Source organism: Nycticebus coucang, chromosome 22 (assembly GCF_027406575.1).
Source record: "Nycticebus coucang isolate mNycCou1 chromosome 22, mNycCou1.pri, whole genome shotgun sequence".
Taxonomy (NCBI): Eukaryota; Metazoa; Chordata; class Mammalia; order Primates; family Lorisidae; genus Nycticebus; species Nycticebus coucang.
In genome coordinates, this window is record NC_069801.1 from 8,793,614 (window position 1) to 8,819,296 (window position 25,683).

Genomic DNA, 25,683 nt, shown 5'->3' on the forward strand with positions numbered 1-25,683 from the left:
AGCCTGAGCCAGAGCGAGACCCTGTCTCTATAAAAATAGCCACACATTGGCTCGGGGCCTGTAGCTCAGGTGGCTAGGGCACCGGCCACATACACCGGAGCTGGCGGGTTCAAATCCAGCCTGGGCCTGCCAAACAACAATGACAACCACAACCAAAAGAGCCAGGCATTGTGGCGGACCCCTGTAGTCCCAGCTACCTGAGCGGCTGCAGCAAGAGAATCACTTAAGCTGGGAGTTGGAGGTTGCTGTGAGCTGTGACGCTATGGCACTCTACCCACAGCTTGAGACTGTCTCAAAAAAAAAAAATAGCCAGGCATCATGGCAGGAGCCTGTAGTCCCAGCTAGTAGGAGGGTTAAGGCAATAGAATCCCTTGAGCCCAGGATTCTGAGGTTGCTGTGTGCTATAAGGCCACTCTACTGAGGGCACCAAGTGAGACTTTGTCTTAAAGAAAGAAAAGAAAAGAATAACCCATCACACTGGGGAGAGTCCAGAAGTGGGTTTCTTGGGAGGGGGAACAATAGCAGTTTTCTGAAGTGGAATCCAGGAGCTCAAGGAGGACTGGGGTGGGGTACTCAGCTACGGAGAAAGTTCTGGTAGGAGGTTAATGCTCCCCCTACAGAATCTCCACCAGGGGCCACGTACCCTGCAGGACAGACCGAGGTATGGAGCTAGAGGGTCCTTAGGCCATTCTGGGCTCAGGAAAAACCGCCTGCCCATCTTTAATTAGAACACCCAGGATTGCCTGCCTATTTCTGAGCCTGGGCCTCCATGTCTAAAACACCAAAAAACAGGCAAAAGAACCCTTGACCTGTGGCCCTCCCAGTGGCTGCTCTATAAATAGTATGGAATATAGAAAGAAAGGGGACAGAAATGGGACCACTGTAGGAGGAAACCATCTACCTGTCAGGGAGGATCTGATTAAGAGGCATGCCCGGGCAGCGCCTGTGGCTCAGTGAGTAGGGCGCCGGCCCCATATGCCAAGGGTGGCGGGTTCAAACCCAGCCCCAGCCAAACTGCAACAAAAAAAAAAAAAATAGCCGGGCGTTGTGGCAGGCGCCTGTAGTCCCAGCTACTCGGGAGGCTGAGGCAAGAGAATCACATAAGCCCAGGAGCTAGAGGTTGCTGTGAGCTGTGTGATGCCACGGCACTCTACCAAGGGCCATAAAGTGAGACTCTGTCTCTACAAAAAAAAAAAAAAAAAAAAAAAAAAAAAAGAAGCATGCCGGCTGCCTCCTTTAGGCAGAGGACTCTCAGGGGTCAGGTTGAGCAGATGCTCTGTCCTGTCCGCCAGTCCCTCCAACCGTCAGTCTGTCCATCCACCCCTTCATCCATCTCTCCATCAGTTTATCATCCACCCACTGATGCATTTTACAGCAAATATTTATGAATGGAGCGGGAGGGAGGGTCATGGTTGCTTTTTCTGCCGTCTCCTGTCTTCTGCTGTCCCTTTCAAGAATCCCTCAGGGCATGAGAAAGGTCCCAGCTAGTGACCATGGCGGGGGGCAGGAAACTTCCTTTCTCTGGGCAGGAGAGGGGGCCACCCAGGAGGTCCCTTGGGTCCCCCTCCAGGGCCAGCAGCGGTCTCCCCACACCTCCCAGTCGAGCTGGGGCAGGCGGCTAACTCCGGGGGCCAGAACCACTAAATAGCTCCATCGTCAAATCCGGGGCGGGCCGTTCAAACAGCGAAAGGGAGGTGTCCTGAGTCATCTCTGCACGTGTTTGCCTCCTTTTTGTCGCTCCGCAGTAACCCTGTTCCTGGAAACAGTTCTAATAGGCAGGGAAGAATTCAGGCTGAACGCTTGTCGAGGGAGCAGCACTTGTGAAGTGACTCCTGAGCGCGTGCTCGGCTGCGGGCGAGGCGGCCGCGGCGGGACGGTGCCGGCGCCTGAGTTCTACCCGCGCGCAGCTGCCAGCCGCGGGCACCGCACGTGGGCGCCGCGCGCTCCCCAGGATGTCCAGGTGGGCGCCGACCGCAGGCCAGCGCTTCCCCGGCCCCGGGATGCGCTCCCTTGGCGCCGCCGCGCTGGCACTGTCGCTCCTGGGGGCGGTGCGAGCCTTGCCACAGGTAAGCGGGTGACAGGAGCCCCAAGCAGTGTGGGGTGCGGGTGAGAACTGGGGCACTTCTCACCTTATCCCCAGCTCAGCTGGTGTGAGGTGGCGCAGGTGAGAAGCCGGGGGCCCCCGGAATATGCAAGTACCGGGGGTGGGAGGTTGGGGGCGCCTCCTCCGCGCCCTGGCAGATCCGGGGACTGATTCATTAAACCGTGGGCACCGCGGTGCACCGGACGCCAGAGACGCGCTGTTTGTCCGCCTGCCTGCGGGCCAGCGGGGGTCCTGGGCAGATCAGGTGAGGCCTGTCGGGGCAGGGGGCAGGCCAGGTCCGGCTTCCGTTGGCCAGGGGAGGTCAGCTATCTGGATTTTTTCTCACTGTGCGCGCACCTCTTGCTTTCCCCGGTTCCTTAGCTGCCGCTGGCTGGAGGGTCAGAGAGGACAGGAGAGCTGGGTGAGGGTGAGGGGCAGGGGTAAGAGCGCCAGCTTCCCCACCCATGTGGGGGTGGAGGTGGGCATTGGAGCTGGAGGTGGGCATTGCTAGGAAAAAGGTCAGTGGTGGGGCTGATGTCTGTGATGGGATGTCCCAGAACTGAGTTTGGGGGGGCTTTAGGAAAACTGAGCACTTACCAGTGGTCAGTGCCAAAGGCCCCCCCCCCCCCCCGCCCCTGCAGAGCTGGCGGAGGCAGGAGATGAGAGGCTCTGGGCAGCCTTAATACCCTGGTGGGCCTCTGCATAGAACACTCTCCTTGGGGGGAGAGCGAAAGCCCAGCCTCCCTGAATCCTACAGAAAGGGGGAGTCCATGCTGTGGAGACCTGCTCATCTGAACCCTGGGTGTGTGAGCAGAGGTGGAGCAGGCTTCAGGCAGAAGAAGGATGATGGGGAAAAGGGAAGGATAGGTGCCCCCCATCTCCAGTGGGGCAGTGTGGGACATCCTCCTAGCAGAGCACCGAGGGGTGCAAGGCCCTGACGACAGACACCCCCCAGCTCTACAAGCCTTCGCCTGTGGGAAGCTAAGAATTTGGGGTGCCGACATCTCTGGGAGACAGAATGAGGGGATGTTTGTAGGCTTGGGGGGGGCTCTGCTGCTGTTCAGTGGCTGAAGCTCATGTGCTTCCTCTCTGTAGAATGAAACACTTTTTTAAATTAAAAAAAAAAACTGTATATTTAATTACACAAAGAATATAAGACTATATCCTCAAAGCAAAAACTGTTAAGTGCTAAAAGCGAAGCCAGGTCTTTTTTTTTTTTTTGAGTCAGAGCCTCAAGCTGTCACCCTGGGTAGAGTGCCGTGGCGTCACAGCTCACAGCAACCTCCAATTCCTGGGCTTAAGCCATTCTCTTGCCTCAGCCTCCCGAATAGCTGGAACTACAGGCGCCTGCCACAACACCCGGCTATTTTTTGGTTGTAGTTGTCATTGTTGTTTGGCAGGCCTGGGCTGGATTCAACCCGGGGGCTCTGATGTATTTTTTTTGGAGATGGGCTCCCTATGTCACCCTCAGCAGATTGCCTTGACAGCAACCTTAAACTCTTGGGCTTTAGCGATTCTCTTGTCTCAGCCTCCCAAGTAGCTGGGACTACAGATGCCCACCACAATGCCCAGGTAGTTCTATTTTTAGTAGAGAATGGGGTGTAGCTCTTGCTCAGAATGGTCTTTAACTCTTTTTTTTTGGTAGAGACAGAGTCTTACTTTATGGCCCTCGGTAGAGTGCCGTGGCCTCACACAGCTCACAGCAACCTCCAACTCCTGGGCTTCAGCGATTCTCTTGCCTCAGCCTCCCGAGTAGCTGGGACTACAGGCGCCCGCCACAACGCCTGGCTATTTTCGGTTGCAGTTTGGCTGGGGCCGGGTTTGAACCCGCCACCCTCGGTATATGGGGCGACTGAGCCACAGGTGCCTCCGGTCTTTAACTCTTGAGCTCAGGCAATCCACTGCCTTGGGCTCCAAGACTGCTAGGATTACAGGGGGCCCCCACCATTATTTTCTATTTGTGCGTTCGCTGTCATACTGTAGTCCTGTATGGATGCTTTGGGGGAAATTTGTTATTCTTTCCTAGAGAAGAGGCAGAGGTTTCAGAGTATTCAAATTAGAAGAGACCGCTAAACTGCCTTCAGGGTGGCTGGACAATTTACCCACATCCTAACCGAGGTTTGATCTTATCAGAGATTTTATTTTTGTCAGCGTGGCCAGTGAAAAAGGGCTATATCCCTCTTGTCTTAATTTGTTCTTTTTGTTCATTGGTTTCTTTTGAACGAGTTCAGAAGGTAGATTGAGTTGCATTTCCCTGTCCGGGAGCTGAGTGTCTCTGGGCCCAGGCTCTGGGTCTTTTCTTGGCTGGAATCAATTTGGAAGGGGGGAGCAGCCGGGGGAGGGGCTGCCCCCCTCGACCACTCCCTTTGGTCTCTCTAGCCTTTTTCCACTTATATTTTCCTCCTAGGGGGTTAGGAAGTTCATTATTTAAAAAAAAAAATTCCAAATCAAGGCTTGAATTTCTTTGAATTTTAAATCCTTTTTTCATTTTCATTCTGGATTTTTTGCAGCTGGTACCTTGAGGCAAGAATGCTTTCCCACTGGTTGACATCTTCAGAGAAAGATTTAGCCTCTGGGCGCCTCATCCCACTGTCTTCCCCAAGAGTGGTTTTTGTAATATGACCTAGGATGACTCCAGTGCATTTCAGAGAAGGATTTATTCTCCCGCAATTCCATTTTTATTCTCTGGGCACCCTGGGATGCTGTGGGGGTGGGGGAGACCCAAGCCTGTTTGTGAACTCTGCAAATTTAGAATTCCCCCGTCATCTTCCTGACCGGTACTGAGGCTATAAGAAGCCTCCCACCCATATCCACATCCCCCAATTCCAGGCTGATTCTCCCTGGCAGCCACATGCTTGATTTTTTTCCCCAGCCAGATGCTGTCACCTCTAGTTTACTTAGTTGGTGCCTCCGGCAGAGGACAGGAAATGTTCTCATGAATGAATCTTTAGCTGGGGTGATAGGTAAGCGCGACGTGGCACTCCTCCCCTTTGGGGTTTCCACTTTAAAAGTTGTTTAGCTAGTTACCCCTTAGAGTGTTTGGCTGCAGGTGGAATTTCAGGTGCTGGCCAGAGGGCAGCAGAGATTTTCCAGTTTTGTTTTGTAATGGCGATTTCTCCAGAGCTGCTCAAATCCTGCAGGGAGGCAGAATTCCACCTTCTGCTTCAGGAGGAAGGGACCCTGCCAGGAAGGCGTGGAGGACGGGGCTGGCTTGTTGTAACCGAGGCCTCCCTTTCCAGGGGCAGTGCAAGGACCCTGGAGGTGGGGGTGGGGTGGGGGAGCATTACTCAGCTAGAGAGCTACCAGTGCCGGAAGGAGGGGCGATTACCGTAAGTTTCTGTCTCTGCTCCCACTCATATCTGACCTAGACTTTGTTTCTTGGCACGTTGTGATTCACCCTTAGGTTCTTACACACCCTCATCATCTCCTTCACCTCAGGACAATCAGCAGAAGAAAAATGGAAACAAGGGATGACTGCCTCTGGGCTTGGGGTGCCGGGTGGGTTTGTTACTGCACAGATAGTCTTGCCCTCCCGGGCCAGCTTGTTGAGTGGTGCCCTGACCCTGGGGTGGCCCTTCTAGGGTCATGGTTCCCATTTTCCAGATGATGATGTGCCCAGAGGCAGGGGTGGGTCATGCCAACAGTCCCAAGTCTGGCCAGGCCTAAGCCCCGTACAAGTCACACAGCATTATCAGAAAAACCAGCTCTGGGCCACGCCAGTTTTTTTTTTGTGAGACAGAGTCTCACTTTGTCACCCTCTATAGAGTTCTGTGGTGTCATTGCTTACAGCACAGCTGGCCACACCAGTTCTCTCCCCCAGGGGATGTTGGGGTGGCCGTGGGAGGCCTTGTTTGGGAATCTATGGTTAAAAACCACTGGGCATTCTTAGTGGCCTTGCTGGTGGGGAGGGACTTTTTTTTTTTTTTTTTTGCAGTTTTGGCCAGGGCTGGGTTTGAACCTGCCACCTCTGGTATATGGGTCCAGTGCCTTACTCCTTGAGCCATAGCGGTTTTTTTATACACGCCTCAGTCCAGTTAACTCACCCAGTGTCTAAGTTCTTTCGTGACATTCATCCAAGGTTTAATTCATTCACACATTCATTCACCAATTTTTTTTTCTTTTTTTTGAGACAGAGTCTCACTCTGTTGTCCAGACTGGAATGCAATGGCATCAGCCTAGCTCACAGCAACCTCAAACTCCTGGGTTCAAATGATCCTCCTGCCTCAGCCTCCTGAGAAGCTGGAACTGCAGGTGCCCACCACAATGCCCAGCTAATTTTTCTATTTTATTTGTTTATTTATTTATTTTGGGGGACAGATTCTCACTTTGTTGCCCTGGTATAGTGATGTTGTGTCACAGCTCACAGCAACCTCAAACTTGTGGGCTCAAGCGATTCTCCTGCCTCAGCCTCCCAAGAGGCTGAGACTACAAGCGCCCACCACAATACCCAGCTATTTTTAGAGAGGAGGTCTCAACTCTGGGTCAAGGTGGTCTCCAAGCTGTGAGCCCAGGTGATCCACCGACCTCGGCCTCCCAGAGTGCTAGGATTACAGGTGTGAGCCACGGCATCCAGCCTTTTATTTATTTCTTTTTGAAACAGAGTTTCAAGCTGTTACCCTGAGTAGAATGCCATGGTATCATAGTTCAAGCAACTTCCAACTCTTGGACTCAAGGGATTCTCCTGAGTCAATTTTTCTATTTTTAGTAGAGACAGAGTCTTGCTTTTGTCCAGGCTAGTCTTGAACTCGTGACCTCAAGCTATCCATCTGTCTCATTCTTCCCGGGCTAGGATTACAGGTGTAAGCCGCTGTGCCTGGCCAATTTTTAATAGAGATGGGGTCTTACTGATGCTCTTGCTCAGGCTGGTCTTGATCAAGTGATCCTCCTGCCTCAGCCTCCCAGAGTGCTAGTATTACAGGTGTGAGCCACCGCACCCAGCCCATTTAGCAATTTTTTTTTTTTTTTTTGAGACAGAGTCTCACCCTCAGTAGAGAACTGTGGTGTCACAGCTCGTAGCAACCTCAAACTCTTGGGTTTAAGCCATTCTCTTGCCTCAAACTCCTGAGTAGCTGGGACTACAGGCGCTCACCACAATGCCCGGCTATTTTTGTTGTTGTTTAGCAGGCCCGGGCCGGGTTCTAACCCAGTGCATATGGCTGGTGCCCTAAACACTGAGCTATGGGTGCCGAGCCCCATTCAGCAAATCTTTTTTTTTTTGCAGTTTTTGGTCAGGGCTGGATTTGAACCCGTCACCTCCGGCATATGGGGCCTGTGCCCTATTCCTTTGAGCCACAGGCACCGCCCCATTCAGCAAATTTTTTTTTTTTTTTTTTGAGACAGAGCCTCAAGCTGTCACCCTGGATAGAGTGCAGTGGCATCACAGCTCACAGCAACCTCCAACTACTGGGCTCAAGTGATTCTTTTGCCTCCGCCTCCCAAGTAGCTGGGACTATAGGCGCCCGCCACAACGCCAGGCTATTTTTTGGTTGCAGCCGTCATTGTTGTTTGGCAGGCCCGAGCTGGATTCGAACCCGCCAGCTCAGGTGTATGTGGCTGGCACCTTAGCCGCTTGAACCACAGGCGCCAAGCCCCATTCAGCAAATCTTAAGTGAGCAGCTTCCCTAGGCCAGGAATGACCAGGAACTTTCATTCCAGACTGTCCCAGGTAATAATTCCACCTCTGCTTGTATGTATCCAGGGACAGGGTGTTCACTCCTTCCTGAGGCAGCCCATGATATCGTGGGTTACCCTGGATGTTTAATTCTTTTTTTTTTTTTTTTAGAGGCAGAGTCTCACTTTGTCACCCTTGGTAGAGTGCCATGGTGTCATAGCTCACAGCAACCTCCAGCTCTTGGGCTTAGGCGATTCCCTTGCCTCAGCTTTCCGAGCAGCTGGGACTACAGGCACCTGCCACAACACCTGGCTATTTTTTTGTTGCAGTTTGGCTGGGTCAGATTTGAACCCACCACCCTCGGTATATGGGATGGGTGCCCTACTCCCTGAGCCACAGGCGCCGCCTGATGTTTAATTCTTTATGATGCGCTCAATCTGATTCTAGAAATGAGTCATCTCTGTCTTCCTCAGAAATGTCTATCCACCTTGGGTCCCCAAAGTTTCCCAGCCAGTCACACCCCTGTCCTCCAATATTTTATTCCTTATGTGGCATGGGCTCAGAGCGCCTCAGCAGCCTGTTCTTACCAATTAATTCACTCCACCAACATTTATCAGACACCTACTCTGTGCCAGGGCGTGCACTGGACGCTGCAGGTACTTCCACATACAGCAGCACAGCCGTGTCTCTGCCTCATGGAACTGACACTCTGCAGGGAGTGACAGATGGACAGTCAGTAGATAGGTGCTCTTTGCAATGAGAGGATTAGAACCTGCTTGTGTGAGATCAGGGCGGCCTCCTGGAGGTGGTGACGTACACACTGAACAAATCGAGCGAAAGGACCCCAAAGAGAGTGACAACCCAAAATAAGTTGTAGCTCATTATCAGTATAGAAGTAAACAGACTAATTTTAGGAGCTAAACTTAGCCTGTAGACCCAACATTACAATTTCCATCTCTGTTTATGGAAAGCCAGCAAGGAATCTTAGATGTGATCTGTGGGGCCAGCCCTTCATGGGTGCTTGGCCTTTGCCTTCCCTTGTATATAAAGAGTTGGGGAGGGGAGGATCCTGAGATATGTATTTTCCTTTACAAGCCGGAGGAACAGGAAGAGGGTCAGTGTGGTTGGAGTGAGTGGGTGAAATGGAAGGAGAGGTGGGGGGGAAGTAGGTGGATGGGGTAGACCTTTGTGGATTGTGGCAAGAAGGGTTTTGGTAAGGAGAGTGACATCACGTAATACCTTAAAAGTTCCCTCTGTCTGCTGTGGGGGTGGAAGGCGGGGACAGCGGACCAGACCCTGGCAGTGGTCCCAGGGAGGGTCAGTGGAGAAGGAATATGCTTTGAAGCTGGGATCAGCAGGACTTGTGGGCTGGGAGGGTGGGAGTGCAGAGGGCAAGAGGGGCCCAGGGACCCCGTCCACATTTGGGAGCTCAGCATCTGGGAAATGGTGGTATCATTTTCAGACATGGAAAAAAAATATGGGCAAGGGACAGAACAGGAGTTTGTTTTTTTTTTTTTTAGAGACAGAGTCTCACTTTATCGCTCTCGGCAGAGTGCTGTGGCATCACATAGCTCACAGCAACCTCCAACTCCTGGACTTAGGCGATTCTCTTACCTCAGCCTCCCGAGTAGCTGGGACTTAGGCGATTCTCTTACCTCAGCCTCCCGAGTAGCTGGGACTTAGGCGATTCTCTTACCTCAGCCTCCCGAGTAGCTGGGACTTAGGCGATTCTCTTACCTCAGCCTCCCGAGTAGCTGGGACTTAGGCGATTCTCTTACCTCAGCCTCCCGAGTAGCTGGGACTTAGGCGATTCTCTTACCTCAGCCTCCCGAGTAGCTGGGACTTAGGCGATTCTCTTACCTCAGCCTCCCGAGTAGCTGGGACTTAGGCGATTCTCTTACCTCAGCCTCCCGAGTAGCTGGGACTTAGGCGATTCTCTTACCTCAGCCTCCCGAGTAGCTGGGACTTAGGCGATTCTCTTACCTCAGCCTCCCGAGTAGCTGGGACTTAGGCGATTCTCTTACCTCAGCCTCCCGAGTAGCTGGGACTTAGGCGATTCTCTTACCTCAGCCTCCCGAGTAGCTGGGACTTAGGCGATTCTCTTACCTCAGCCTCCCGAGTAGCTGGTGCCTGCCACAACACCCGGATATTGTTTTGTTGCAGTTTGGCCGGGGCCGGGTTCGAACCCGCCACCCTCTGTATATGGGGCCGGCGCCCTACCCACTGAGCCACAGGTGCCGCCCAAGAACAGGTGTTTTTGAGATAGCACAAGTTGTGTTTTGCCCACGTTCAAGCATTAGGTGAGGGTTTGGAGTTGAATTATGGAGTTCTCCCCATAGTCCAGGCCCCTGATGTGGGTCTTAGGTTGCCAGAATTGATGGCAGAATTCCTCAGGGAGGCAGGTGCCTCAGGGACCAGGGCTGAGGAGCGCCAGGACCTCCCCTGCTAGCATCACCAACTTCTATTAAGGTAGCCCAAGACATACATTAGTTTTCTCTTGCTACTGTAACAAATGATTACAAATTTGGTGGCTTAGAACAACACAAATGCATTGTCTTATAGCTCCAAAGTCAGACATTTACAACAGGTCAGCGAGCTGTGTTCCTTCAGAACATGTTTCCTGGCTTCTTTCAGCTTCGAGAGGCTGCCTGTGTCCCTAGGCCTTTGGCCGTGCTCCCTCTGAACTCTGTTTCATCCTCACATCTCTTCTCTGTGACTCTGACCCTACTGCCCCCGCCATAAAGCCTCCCGCGATGATGTCGACCCATATGGATCAACCAGGATAATCACCTCCTCTCCAGATCCTAAACTTTTTTTTTGTAGTTTTTTTTGGCCAGGGACTGGTTTGAACCCACCACCTCTGGTATGTGAGGCCGGTGCCCTACTCCTTTGAGCCACAGGTGCCGCCCTCCAGATCCTAAACTAAACAGATCCAAAGTCCTCTTTGCCAGACAGGTGCCGCCCTCCAGATCCTAAACTAAACAGATCCAAAGTCCTCTTTGCCACCTGAAGTGACATACTCACAGGTGATAGGGATTAGGATGTGGGCATCTTTGGGTGGACCTTACTCTCCATGCTGCATTTCATTCTGCAGGCCCATGGCCTTAGAGGAAGTCATTTTTTGGGAGATAGTAGAGCCTCCAGTCAAAGGTATGGACTCCTTAGTCAGCCTGACAAGTTTAGCCCCTGCTCTGACACTTGGTAGTGACCTTGAACAAATTAAGTCACCTCTGTGTGCCTCAGTTTGCCCATTCAGGAAATGATCTAATAATAGAAGCTATCTTGTTAGGCTTTTGTAAGGATTACATGAGTTAATATGTGCAGAATGCAGAGAACAGCTCCAGGCACATAGTGAGAGCTGTGGAAGGTGAGCCAAGTGTTTGGGCACTGTGGGTGCAGGGATGAAGATGAATCAGTGAGTGCTTGCCCTTGAGGGGTGGCATTGCGGGAAGGTGGAGACAAAGGACAGTGTGGCCAGTATTGGGTGGGGGGTCTGTCCTGGGCTTGCAGGAGCCCATAGGGGCTGTCCTCACCTCCGCCTGGGTCAGTGGGGGAGGAGATGAGGAGGCTCTGGGTTTGTGACAAGGCTCTATGCCACAGAGGGTGCTTTGTCAAGGGTTTTGGAGAGAGCAGAGGGGCCAGAGGCAGGACGCCAGGTCAAGCAGCACATCAGCCAGGGTATTTGGGCGTTTGAGGTGGGCCTGAGGCTTGCTCTTAGAGCCCCAGCCAGCAGGTTTCCCTGGGGTTTTCTGGGCCCTCCAAAAGGCTGAGACCTCCTGGAGTCACTGTCCACAGCTTCATGTCATCAATTGACATCTTTGCTGCCTCCCAGGTGTGGCTCCTGCACTTGGGGAGTGCATAGACTCCTAAACCAACCTTCCCCTTCCCACCCAGGACATCCGTGTTCTCTGCTACAGAGTCGGGTGAGGGAAGCCAGGGCCGCAGTGGCAACGCCAAGAGCTGTCTGTGCAAACAGTCCTGGGCGTGGGCCCCTGGCCTTCCCTGTGCACAGGCTGGGAGAGGGAGATGGTGAAGGAAACAGACCAGCCCCTCTGAGCAGGTGGTCAGAGGCTGGTGCAGGAAAACCCACCAGACGTAGGGAGGGTCAGAAAGCAGAAAGACTTCTGGGGGAGCAGGTTACATTTCCCCTTGCAGCTGCCACGGTGGTCCTGGGTGGCTGTTGCCTTTGGGAATGTTTGTTATTTTAGAGCTTGGAGTAGTTTGAACCACATCTGAGGCATAGCCGAAGCTTCTTGCAAACTTCCTTTCAAACAAGGTGCTCACTTGAGGCAGTGGGCCTGGGGCTCCATCCTTTGTGGCTATTTCTGGGCCTGTCTTTGGGTTTTATCCTCAGCCCAGGGGACAGACAGCACAGGCGCTCACTCTCCCTTAGCTATGGGGGAGTTCAGCGTGGCACCTGCTCATGGGTCATAGGTGTGACAACTATGAAGGCTGCTGCTGCGTGTGGCCAGGGACAGCCCTGTGAGTGTGCTTATGGTGGTGCAGGAGGGCTTCAATTTCAGATGGCCTCTTGGTCTGCAGAGCTCAGGTGAGCACTAAGGATGGAGAGATGTGTTCTGAGTCCCTCAGAATTAGGGATGTTCAGTATGTTGTGTATTGTGTAAAAGTAAGTGTGTGGTCAGGGCAACAATGGTCCTTTAAATTGCCCATGCCCTAACCCCTGGACCTGAGATACAGATCCAGAGAGGGTGAGATCATCCTGGATTATCAGAGCATGCCCAGTCGAATCACCTGAGTCCTTAAGTGCAGAGAACCCTTCCTGGCTGTGTTAGGGAGAGATGATGCAGAAGAGGAGAGATGTGATGAGAGGACTCAGCCCAGCACTTCTGGCTTTGTAGATAGAGGAAGGGGCCAGGAGCCAAGGGATGTAGCAACCTCTAGAAGCTGGGACAACCCTTAGCTGGCAGTCAGCAAAGAAGCAGGACCTCAGTCCTAGAGAGCCAGGACATGGATCCTGCCCCCGAGCATCCTGTAAGGACACAGCACCTGACCTAGATGGGGCAATCAGAGAGGGCTTCCCTGAGGAAAGGGCACCTGGGAGTGGGGCCCCAGGGATGAGTTGGGGTGCACTGGATGAGGAGAATGGGCAGGCAGGGGTACAGGATACATAAGGCTGCGGGGAGGGTGTGTGGTGCCACTGGGGACTAGGAAGGAAGCTGGTGGGAGAGGGTACTTGGAGACTCACATGCAGGCGAGGAGAGCAGGGCCTCTTGGGCCACTGCCAAGATATTGGGCTTTATTCATAGTTGGGTTGGAAGTGACCTATGGGGAGCGTTTTCAATAGGGTGGAGGCAAGGAAAGCATCTCCATTTAGTAGGATGGGGGGGTGGATGGGAAGGCTGTCAAATCCAGATGGTAGGGAGGTGAGAAGATGGGGATAAAACTGCAGGTTAACAGGTTGAAAGCCAGGGAGAAGGAAGCATTTCAAAAAGCAGTTTCAGGGTGTGCGGGTGTCTCAGAGCCATGGACTGCGGTGCTCACCCCCAGCAGCAGAGCCTGGTGGATGAGAATTTGTGCAAGACACCCGCAGAGCCAAATCCCGGCTCTACCACTGCCCAGCTGGGTGACTTCAGGCAAACTTAACTTGCCAGTGTCTGTCTCCCTTTCCTTATCTGTAAAATGGGTTGACAGTTTTTGACAGTCAGAATTCCTTTTCTTTTCTTTTCTTTTTTTTTTTTGGCCGGGGCTGGGCTTGAACCCGCCACCTCCAGCATATGGGACCGGCGCCCTACCCGTTGAGCCACAGGCGCCGCCCTTTTCTTTTTTTTTTTTTTTTTTGCAGTTTTTGGCCGGGGCCAGGTTTGAACCTGCCACCTCCAGCGTATGGGGCCAGCGCCCTACTCCTTTGAGCCGCAGGTGCCATCCCAGAATTCCTTTTCTTGACAGAAGCAAAAAATTATACTTCTTTCTTTCTTTCTTTTCTTTTTTAGAGACAGGGTTTCACTTTTGTCACCCTCTGTAGAGTGCTGTAGTGTCACAGCTCACAGCAACCTCCAACTCTTGGGCTTAGGCGATTCTCTTGCCTCAGCCTCCTGAGTAGCTGGGATTATAGGCGCCCACCCTGCTACTTTTTGTTGCAATTTGTCCAGGGCTGGATTCGAACCTGCCACCCTAGGTTATGGGGCCAGCGCCCTGCCCACTGAGCCACAGGCGCCACCCCCAAAATTTATACTTCTTTCTTTTGGCTTGGCCTCTGTTAGACCATACCTTGCAAACTTTCTGGGCATCTTGTTAAGATGCAGATTCCAATTAGGGAGGTTTGGGATGTTGCATTTTGAGCAAGTTCCCATGCAGGTGCTGAGTAATCAGGTGTCACGGAGGTGGAGAGCCCCGGCTCTGCCTAGCCCTGGCCCCTTTGGGGATTTTGCATTTGATCTGACACCCTCTCCCCCATCCTCCCCAGACTCTCAGCTCCCATAGGTGCAGCCCAGACAGATCAGGTGGGGGCTTTTTGAAAGTGAACGTTACCAGGTATTATAGGGAAAACCAACCCAATCTGAAAATAGGCCTAGAAGTGGTAAGGTTTCAGGCCATTCTTTTTTTATCTTGATGCCACTGAGGTTGGGCCTCTGGTTCCACAGCTCATTACCTTGTGGACACCTTGCTTTGCCTCGAAACTGCCAGGGGAACACCACCCAAAAGCACCCCCTCCAGTCCTTGGGCTTCCCCCTCCCACTCTTCCCTTTCTGAGCCCCCTTTGTTCCCTGGGCCCAGAGCACAGTCCCAGCTCCCCCCCCACCCTCTTCCCCTGAGGCGCCAGGAGCTGATGGATCCTGGGGTCTGGGCGCACAGCCAGTGGGCAGGGGACCAGACTTCTCTGGGCTGCTCCTGTCTCTGCAAGCAGCTGGGATGAGTGAAGGGCTGTGTGAGCAGGAAGAAGGGTAACAACGGGTAGGGGGCAGATAGTGGAGACCCCAGAGGGAGAGCAGTGAGTGGGCTGGGATGAGGGTGTCTGGCCTTGAGACTGGGCGTGGGGGTGGGGGGGGTCCATAGGCAATGCTGCAAGGGTGCAGCTCAAGATCTTGCCCTCCCCCTCTAGTTATGGGCTGGGAATGCCCTGGGCTTGTCTCCACCAGTATGAGGACCCCTGGGTGGCAGGTCTGGGTCCTGGTTGGTCTCTGGTACACAGTAGGGAGGCTGATCCCCTTGTGCAGTGGCCAAGAGTCAGCTGACCTGGACTCAGATCCTGACCAGAATGCATGGTGTGATCTTGGGCAGGACTTTTCACCTCTGGAGCTGGTAATAGTGTCTCATGGGGCTGCTGGTCAATAACTATTTTTGTTAATTCCATAACAACATAGTTCCATTGACTTGACCTCATTTTCTGTGCTTTTGTAAAGTGATGATATCATAGGCAAAAAAAAAAAAAAAAAAAAAGAAAAGAAAAGAAAAAGAAAGAAAAGAAAGAAAAATTCCCCAGTGTCTTTGCAGAAGAAGGCCAACCATGGGGGCCTGGAGGTCTGGGGTGGGACTGGAGAACAGGGCCGAGCTGTGCCCCACCTGTGGCCCCCACCTACATCTTTGGGACTGCCTAGGGGCCCTGCAACCAGCCCCTCCATGGGGTTACGGGGACTGGCCCCTTCCTGGATAAGGCCTGTGTGGGAAATAAGGTCCTCAGGTCCTCCACTCCTCCTTTCATGGGGCTTTGAGGGGCTCACACTAGACCTCCTGGCCTAGAGACCATGGCCCCTCTGGACAGCTAGAAGCTAGCGCCCCCTGGTGGCAAGCCGTACATTTAACAGCATTATTGTTGAAAAGACACCTGTTTAGCGTTTGGTGTCCTTGAAGCCCTGTTCTTTGCCTATGTGGTTGGTAGTCTGGGCACACTCTTTCTCTTCTCCCTCCCTCTCTCTCTCTCCTTCCCTTTCTCTTTCTCTCTTCCTCCCTCTCCATACCACTATTACTGTTTTCCTTTGCTGAGCTATGGGTCATTTGGTGGCAGACATTTTGACCTTTTACTCCTAAATATTGCAACATGTTTCTTCTACACCAAGGACATCTCTTAAACAAGTTATCAAATCCAGGCGTTCAGCATTGATACAGCCTATCAGATGTCAAGTTCATATGCACTTTTTATGGGTTATTGCAACACTGTTCCCTCCTCCCCTGCCCTGATCCAGCAGCCAATCCCGGGTGGTATTTGGTCATCTTGTCTCTTTCATCTTTGTTATGAGATGTTCCTCAGTAACTTCTTTATCGTTCATGCACTGACATTTTTAGAGTTCAGGCCTGTCATTTTGCAGAAAGTCCCTCGGTTTGTGTTTGCCTGATGTTTCTTCAGAATTTGATTTGAATTATGGGCTTTTGGGAGGAGGAGCACAGGGGCCATATGGCGTCCTTCTCAGCACATTGGACTTTTAAAAAGATGAGCACCTTGTGGTCCAGAGAGGAGGGGAGAACTGGGAGCACGATGAGGCTCAAATTCCTCTCTGCACTTAACTGCGTGACCTGGTGGTTGTACCTGTGTGGGCTGCAGTTCCCTCATCTGTATCGTGCGATGGTTATCTGGCCCCAAGAGCTTGGGTGGCATGAAGGAGGTGTCCTGGGTAACAGACACCCACAGCCTTAGGGGACTGATACACCATCCTCTGTACCCTCCCAGTGGCCTGGGGTGTGGCGGCAGGAGGTAAGTGTAAGCAGCCAACTCCCCTTCCTTGTCCCCCAGGCTCCAGTGGAGTGAGCAGGTCTGGGGCCATGGTCCCCTTAGACGCCATAGCTGCTGGTAAGATGTGCAGGCAGGTCAGGAGGGGAAACCCAGAGCGAAGACCCAGAATTTTCCCCACACTCAGCAGGCCTGGTGAGGCTGAGCACTCATGTCCCATGCAGCCCACTCAGCAGGATGCCAGAGGGATCAGGGGGAACTTCCAGAGTCCTGCAGGTCCCCTGCCCCCTGGAGAGTTCCCAAGAGACATTCCATGGGAGGGAGGAGGCTGCGTGTGGGGGGTGGGGAGGAGGGTCTCATCGAGGCCATGTGCTCTGGATTAAGGAGAGGAAGGACAACACAAGTGCCACGTGACTTTGTTGCGCAATTTTCAGGCAGTATTCTTTCTTCTTTTTCTTTTTTCACTCTGTCGCCCTGGTGTCATCATAGCTCACTGCAACTTCAAACTACTGGGCTCAAGCGATCCTCTTGCCTCAGCCTCCTAAGTAGCTACAGGCACCCACTGATGTCCTGCTAGTTTTTTCTATTTTTAGTAGAGATGGGGTCTCGCTCTTGCTCAGGCTGGTCTCGAACTCCTGAGCTCAATCAATCCACCCCCCTGGGCCTCCCAGAGAACTAGGATTACAGGCGGGAGCCACTGTACCCGGCCAGGCTGTAATTCAAACAAATATGGTGACACGTTTCAGATGTGGAAAAAAATAATGGTATAATCAACACCCTGTGTGTCCACCTTTGAGCCACACTGGCCTTCTTGCTGCTCTCTGACACCCCGGAAGTATTCGGCTATGGGTTTTCACTGTTCCCCTGCGTGTGGAGAAGAGTCAGGCAGTCCCTTAGGCCAGCCAGGCCTCTCTCCTGGGGGACACACCTTCTGTTTCCTTCCCCATGGCCCACATTCCATGAGTGTCCACTTCCTTTCTTCCAAGCACCATCCTGGACGATAAAGACACGGATCTCTCCCCGCCCCCTCCCCCCCCCCCCCCCCCCCCCCCCCCCGCACTTTCCAACAGTTCCCTGCCACGGATCTGCCCAGAAACCTGCTTTGTCACTTGCCTGTCATTCCTTCTCTGGGATCCTAACAGAGAATTTCTCTCTTGAATCCTTTCTGACAATGAGGCTTGACTTTCAAAGATCCCTACGGAGCTTGTGAATAATGCATATTCCTGAAAAGAGTAAGCCCTGATCTCTGCCTCCCGCCACGCACAAGAATGAAATCTAATTAGGAAAGGTTAATTATCATCTAGAAAATAATGTAGGAGGCCGTCTGAATGACATTAGGTTGGCAAATATTTCATAAACAGGATGAAGAAAAGAGTATCAACCATAGAAGATAGATACATTGTGTATTAGTAAAAGGAAGAAAGCCTGTTCATCAAAAGACGCCATTAAGAAAGAGAAATGGGGGTGGCGCCTGTGGCTCAAGGAGTAGGGCGCCCATCCCATATGCCGGAGGTGGTGGGTTCAAATCCAGCCTTGGCCAAAAACCACCAAAAAAAAAAAAAGAAAAAAAAGAGAAATGGGGCTTGGCACCTGTAGCATAGTGGTTACGGCACGAGGTTGGTAGGTTCAAACCTGGCCCTGTTCAGCTAAAAAACAACAATGACAACGGCAACAAAAAATAGCCAGGCGTTGTGGCGGGTGCCTGTAGTCCCAGCTACTTGGGAGGCTGAGGCAAGAGAATCTCTTAAGTTCAAAGAGTTTGAGGTTGCTGTGAGCTGTGATGCCATGGGGGGGAAAAAAAAAGAAAGTGAAATGGGTTGTCATGGTGGCTCACACCTGTCATCCCAGCATTCTAGGAGGCTGAGGTACGATAATCACTTTAGGCCAGGAGTTTAAGACCAATATAGGGAGACCCCCATCTCTACCAAAAAAAAAAAAAAAAATTAAAAAGCTAGATACAGGCCGGGCATGGTGGCTCATGCCTGTAATCCTAGCACTCTGGGAGGCTGAGGTGGGTGGATTGCCTGAGCTTACAAGTTCGAGACCATCCTGAGCAAAAAGCGAGCCCCTCGTCTCTACTAAAAATAGAAAAACTGGGCAGCGCCTGTGGCTCAAAGGAGTAGGGCGCTGGCCCCATATGCCAGAGGTGGCGGGTTCAAACCCAGCCTCGGCCAAAAAACTGCAAAAAAAAATAGAAAAACTGAGGCAAGAGGATCAACTATTGGGCCCAATAGTTGGAGGTTGCTGTGAGCTATGACACCATGGCACTCTACCCAGGGTGACAGCTTGAGACTCTGTCTCAAAAAAGAAAAAAATTAGCTAGATAGTGGTGTGAACCTGTAGTCCCAGCTGCTTAGGAGGCTGAATTAGGAGGACCGTTTGAGCTCAGGAAGATGAACTATGATCATCTACTATATTCCAGCTTGAGTGACACATGCTGGATTAAAGAAGCTGGTTACAGGGGAACAGGCTGTAGGATTCTACCTACATGAAGTTCACAAGCAGACACAACTAATCTATGGGGCAGAAATCAGTGGGTACCTTTCCGGGGTGTGTGTGAAGAGGTGCTGGCTAGGTTCTGTTTGTTGACCTGGGTGCCGGGTGTGCAACGTGTTGATGCTGTAAAAGTGCAGTGGACTGTGCCCTCAAGGTCTGTGCAAGTTTGGCAGAAGCTCGTATAGCTGGGCCCATCCCAGAGACCGGGTAGGAGGCAACTGTGTTAATCCAAGGGAGAGGGGTGGTGACCGGGACCAGGTGGAGGCGCTGGCGATGATGGTGTAAAGACCGCAGAGAGAACTGGCTAATGGCTTGTATGACAGAAGGGTAGAGTCAAGGGTGCCTCCAAGGTTTTTTGCCCGAGCTGGAGTTGCCATCGCCCCCTTGGGGAAGTCCCAAGGTGGTGGAGGTTTGAGGGAGGTGGAATCAGGTTTTTTTTTTTGTTTGTTTGTTTACTATTTTTTTTTTTCTTTACCGCACTACAACCTCCAACTCCTGGGTTCAGGTGATCCTCCTGTCTCAACTTCCTGAGTAGCTGGATGACAGGTGCCCACCACCATGCACAGCAGATTTTTAAAGTTTTTGTGGAATGAGCCAGGCGTTGTGGTGGGCGGCTGTAGTCCCAGCTACTTGGGAGGCTGAGGCAAGGGAATTGCTTAAGCCCAAGAGTTTGAGGTTGCTGGAAGCTGTGACACCACAGCACTACTGAGGGTGACATAGTGAGACTCTATCTCAAAAAAACAACCAAAAGCCAACCAAATAAATAAATAACTTTTTTTTTTTTTTGAGACAGAACCTCAAGCTGTCCCTGGGTAGAGTGCCATGGCATCACAGCTCACAGCAACCTCCAACTCCTAGGCTCAAGCGATTCTCCTGTCTCCACCTCCCAAGTAGCTGGGACCACAGGCGCCCGCCAAACGCCCTGCTATTTTTTTTGGTTGCAGCCATCATTGTTGTTTGGTGGGCCCAGGCTGGATTCAAACCCGCCAGCTCAGGTGTATGTGGCTGGCGCCTTAGCCGCTTGAGCCACAGGCACAGAGCCAATCAATAACGTTTTTGAAGAGACGGTGTCTCACTGTATTTGCTTAGGCTGGTCTTAAACTCGTAGCCTAAAGCCATCCTCCTGTATTGACCTCCCAAAGTGCTGGGATTACAGGCACAAGCCACTGTGCCTGGCCAGGAATTCCTGTCCTATCATGTGAAGCTTGGTCTCGAGCTTGGCTTTGACAGTGAGTGGACACCAGACCTCCAGGGACTGGTGGGGTCAGAGGGAGGATGGGTGGATGTCTGGGACCCACCTGGCCTCACTAGCTTGTTTGACCCTCCAGGATCCACCTGGGAAGGACAACTGTGCCGGAGACCCCAGCAGCTACTACGACAATACTTCCCGGAGGTGCTGTTTCCGCTGCCCTTTGGGTAAGTGGGTACACAAGGGGTGGGGATGGGGGAGATTTTTGTTCTCAAGATATGGCCCTCTGTGGGGATTAGTGAGTCGGAAAAACAGGAGCCAACATCACTGTCCTAAGTGGCTACATTTCTGAAGAGCATCCCTAACAGCCCAGAACCAAAGAGTTAGTTTCTTGGAAGATAGGGTTGGTGTAATCAAATGACTATGTTTCTTGCCGCCACAGAAAGTCCATCTCTGTGAGCCTTTGTTTTTAACTTAGAGACGCCCCCTCTTAAAGACTTATGGTGTGTAGTCTGAGAGTTTAGACACATTCATCTTCTCTTTAAGTGTTCATAATTAGCCCTCATTATGCCCATTTTGTAGTTGAAGCTCTTGGGGCTCATCAAGGTTGAGTAACTAAACTAGCCTAGGGTGATGCTGGCCAGGGTGAAAGTCTAGGTCTCAGTGACCCTAGAGCCTGGGCTGTCAACATCCTTTGACTCCCCTTCATTTCTAAGACCTAGAAACTCTTGGTGGTTCTTGTCTGCTCTAGCCCAGCACATACGTTTGTCTCACAGCAACCTGGACTGTAGATTTCTCATCCAGCCCCAGTGCAATGGTTGACTTCTGGTAGATTAACAGGAAATCTTTCTGGAACAGAGATGGGCAATGCTCCTCTCACTTTGCAGTGCTCAGGCCCCAGGAGGGGAGCTACTAAAACCGGGTCATGAGGCATTTCTACTCCCTGTGGTTATTCTTGGAAGTCCCAGGGTATATCCAGTGGCCTTCAATGGAGGGAGCAGGGGACAGAGATGCACCATGGTCCCTGACCTCTGGGAACAAAGACTGTCTCAGAGGAGGACAGACAATTACGCCACCAAGGGCGGAAGTTAGTCTGTATATGTGTGGTTGTACATGACTGCCACTTGCTTTGAAGAGCAGGTCATTTGTAGTGGGCGAGTGTTGTCTGGGTGGGGGAGAGGCCAACTACCTGCCACCTGGTCCTCCTGGCCCTGCTCTCTGGAGGGTGGTCACAGGTTATGATGCACAAGGTCACTCTGTCCTAGACTTGAAGCCTCTTAACTCCCCACGAGATTCAGAGCAGCCCTGTGCTCAGGCCACCAAAAGACAGAGGATGACATTTGACATTTTCTATTTCCAAAAGCAATTAAAAGTAGTCATTGCAGGGGGAAAGTAGAGCTTTATTAGAGTTTCTGGTCTTTATTTATTTATTATTTTTTTTACACCCGCCCTATTCTGGCCTTTATTTTATGGTCCAGTGTTGATTTTGAATGATATACTATGTATCAGGTGGGTCCCCAGGTTTTCTTCTGGGCTTGGGACTTAAGTGTTTCCCTGGCCAGCCAGCCACATACCCATTCATGTACCTGCACCCCCACTCACTGATCCCCCCACCCATCCCTGCCCCATTGTCCAGCTGCCCATCCGAATTAGTCTGCTCCAGCTGCCATAAAGAAATACTATAGACCGGGTGGCATGAGCAATATATCTTTTTTTTTTTTTCCACAGTTCTGGGGGCTGAAAAGTCCAAGATCAAGGTTTTGATAGGATTTGGTTTCTGGTAAGGTCCCTCTTTCTGGCTTGCCGATGGCCACCTCTTTTTTTTTTTTTTGTAGAGACAGAGTTTTTGCTTTATTGCCCTCGGTAGAGTGCCGTGGCGTCACACAGCTCACAGCAACCTCCAACTCCTGGGCTTAAGCGATTCTCCTGCCTCAGCCTCCCGAGTAGCTGGGACTACAGGCGCCCGCCACAACGCCCGGCTATTTTTTTGTTGCAGTTTGGCCGGGGCTGGTTTGAACCCGCCACCCTCGGCATATGGGGCCGGCACCCTACTCACTGAGCCACAGGCGCCGCCCCCGATGGCCACCTCTTATGATGGGAAGATTCTCTTTCTCTCTTTCAACTTTCTCTTCCTTTTCATACATGTAAGGGCACCAATCCTACAGGATTAGGGACCCACCCCTTAGGACCTCATTTAACATGATTACCTCCTAAAAGTCCTGTCTCCAAATACAATCCCATTTGGGGTTAGGGTCTCGACCTATGAACTTTGCTGGGTGGGACATAATTCAGTCTCTAACACCATCTTCCTCCTTTCTCCTTCCCATCCACCCCCATCCATCTACCTGCCCCTCTCCCATCCCCCTTCTCGTTGACTCTACCATCCACCTATCTGCCCACCCAACAAATGCTCATTGCTCATTCTTACAGCAAGGTCACCTTTCACCTTGCCAGAGTTTTCTCCCTTGGTCTGTCTATAGAAACTGCTGTGAGCTTTCGAGTCTCAGGGGCTTTGGGCAAAGCTGTGCCCACCTGGGATGCTCTCTCCTGCTGTCACTATGGCCACAATTCTACATCCCTGCCTCTTCTCCACAGCCGGGTGCTGGGGGCTGATTCCCGGGCCTGCTGGTCAGGGTTTTCACCCTCTGGAGTGGTGGGGTCACAATGCTCTGTGACTTCCCATGGGGCCCACAATCCCAGCTCCAGAGAGAAGGATGGACACTTCTTCTCATCCTCCTCTGGCTTCTTTGACCCCACCTGGGGGTGGGGCTAGTGGGTGGGAGCGGGTGGAGAGAGTGACGTCAGGGTCTCAGGCTGCCTCCATTGAGAAGCCGTGACTTGTGAAGAGGGTGGGCTTCCTTCCTTGCCTGTCCCTTCTCCAAGGTCCAGTGCCAGTGGCTGAGCACCCCGCGCTGCTGTGGTGGGCGGGGCATTTTGCTGGAGTTTTATTGACCCTGTGCTTCTTTCCGGGCAAGCCAGAGAGGAAAAAACGAAAAACCCACAAAAACCCTCCCCAGATCTCTCAGGGAAATTTGTGACATTTTGTCTGCCCTCTGCAATCAGCACTCAGCTGTGTGGCGGGTTTGCCGTGGGCGGGTTGACGGAGGAAGGAAGCCGAGAGACCTTTGAGATTGACAAGTTTAGATGTCATCAAATCCCTCCTCCCACTAGGTTTATGATGCCCTTTCTAGCATTCCTGACAGCGGGTTCTCAGCCCTTTGCTTACGTGGTATTGGTGACGGGGAGCTCACTCACTGCCTCTTAACAATGACTGTGAGTGACACCAATGGAGCAGACTCGTTGACAAACGGTGCTGAGCCCTTCACTACATTAGTCCCTGGAATCCCGTAAGGAAACCCAGAGAGGAAACTTGGACATGGAGGGGTTCAGGGATTTGCCTAAGGTCACATGCTTGTCAGTGGCTGAGCAGGGGCCGGAGTGTGGCCACCTTACATGGGCTCTTGAGTTCTTCAGCCATATTTGATACTGACCCCCAAGGCATTGCATTTGGGAGGCAGAAGAGCTGCTCAGGGGAGCCACTCTGTGGGCTACAAAGCCCTTCCTGTCTACCCCTTTGTGGACCATCCGCCTCTTTGTACCTGTCCCTGCTGCACAGAAGGTGTCCTCCCTGCAAATGTTTGAGGCCTGCCCAGGCTGGGGTGAGATTTGAAGCCAGACCGAGTGTTAGGCAGAAGGCATGGTTTGTTTGGGGCCAGGTGGGTGTATCCCACCTTGTCCCAGGAGCCAGGGATTTCTCCAGTGGTTGTGAGCAGTAAAGAAGGCTAGGGCCTGGGGAGGAGGAGGGCTCTGTGGCCCTTTGGCTCCCACTGCCACTGGCTGCCCCTGCCAACACCCTCCCCCTCAATCGTCCCTTTGCAGCCTGGGTTTGGGCCGAGTGTCCTTTGTCCTCTGATCCTCTGCCCCAGCACAGCCTTCTGTCATGGAGCCCTCACCCACTTCTGTCTATGCTTGGCAGCTCCTCTGTGTCTCAGGCTGGCCTTAACTGTGGCCTCCCTGACCCCACACGGGCTTGGATGTCTTTGCTCGGGCCTCTTGTTTCTCCCATGGCCTGGCTTCTCTAACTTCCACCCTGCTTGTCAGGACTTATCTATCTTCCGTCTGCCTGTACGATCACCAGTCCTGAGCACAAGGCTTGACACATTGTAGATTCTCATTGAATTTTTAATTTTTTTTGAGATGGAGTCTCCCTCTGTTGCCCTTGGTAGAGTGCTGTACTGTCACAGCTCACAGCAACCTCAAACTCTTAGGCTCAAGTGATTGATTCTCTTGCCTCAGCCTCCCAAGTAGCTGGGACTACAGGTGCCTGCCACAATGCCCGGCTATTTTTTGGTTGTAGCTGTCATTGTTGTTTGATAGGCCTGGGCGGAGTCCGAATCTGCCAGCTCCATTGTATGTGGCTGGCGCCCCAGCCGCTGAGCTACAGTCACTGAGCCATGAGATAGGGTCTGTAAAAAGGTAATTAAGGCTGGGTGCGGTGGCTCACACCTCTAATCCTAGCACTGTGGGGGGCTGAGGCAGGTGATAGCATGAGCTCACGGGTTTAAGACCAGCCTGAACAAAAAGCAAGACCCCCATTTCTTTTTTTTTTGTAGAGACAGTTTCACTTTATCGCCCTCGGTAGAGTGCCATGGCGTCACACAGCTCACAGCAACCTCCAACTCCTGGGCCTAGGCGATTCTCCTGCCTCAGCCTCCCGAGTAGCTGGGACTATAGGCGCCTGCCACAACGCCCAGCTATTTTTTGGTTGCAGTTTGGCCGGGGCTGGGCCTGAACCCGCCACCCTCGGTATATGGGCCAGCGCCCTGCTCACTGAGCCACAGGCGCCGTCCGACCCCCATTTCTATTAAAAATAGAAAAATTGAGGCAAGAGGATCGCTTGACCCCAACAGTTGGAGGTTGCTGTGAGCTGTGATGCCATAGCACTCTACCCAGGGTGACAGCTTGAGACTCTGTCTCAAAAAAAAAAAAAAGTAATTAAGATAAAATGAGGTGGGTGGTGGCTGTAGTTCAGTGGACAGGGTGCTGGCCACATACACTGAAGCTGGTGAGTTCGAATCCAGCCCCAGCCAACTAAACAACAATGACAACTGCAACAACAAAAAAAAAAATAGCCGGGCGTTGTGGCAGGCACTTGGGAACTTAAGAGAATTGCTTAAGTTTGAGAGTTTGAGGTTGCTGTGAGCTGTGATGCCACAGCACTCTACCAAGGGCAACATAATGAGACTCTGCCTCCAAAAAAAAAGAAAAAAGATAAAGTGAGGTCATTAGGATGGACCCTGATTGAATAGGACAGGCATCTTTGTAAGAAGAAGAAACCAGGACACAGATGCACGCACATACTGGGGTGACCTTGGGTGGACATGGGGAGACAGCTGCCATCTGCAAGCCATGGAGACAGGCCACAGAAGAAACTAGTCCTGCCCACACCGTGCTCTTGGACTTCTGGACTCCACAACTGTGAGACAATAAATTTCTGTTGTTTAAGCCACCAAATCTGTTTTTTTTTATTTTGAGACAGAGTCTCACTATGTCCCTATGTCGCCTCTGGTAGAGTGCTGTGGCGTCACAGCTCACAGCAACCTCAACTCTTATTTATTTATTTATTTATTTATTATTTATTTTTTTTGGCCAGGGCTGGGTTTGAACCCGCCACCTCTGGC

General features: G+C 52.1%; 1 protein-coding gene across 1 annotated transcript in view; it reads left to right on the top strand.

Moving 5' to 3' along the window:
• Positions 1-2,129: 2,129 nt before the first annotated feature.
• TNFRSF8 (TNF receptor superfamily member 8) overlaps positions 2,130-25,683 on the top strand; it is a 76,937-nt gene continuing 53,383 nt past the window's right edge. Inside the window, exons 1-2 of the mRNA XM_053575524.1 lie at positions 2,130-2,348; positions 20,142-20,229. Of these exons, the coding sequence (XP_053431499.1) occupies positions 2,190-2,348; positions 20,142-20,229 (247 nt within the window). The 5' untranslated portion in view covers positions 2,130-2,189. The remainder of the gene's footprint in view (positions 2,349-20,141; positions 20,230-25,683) is intronic.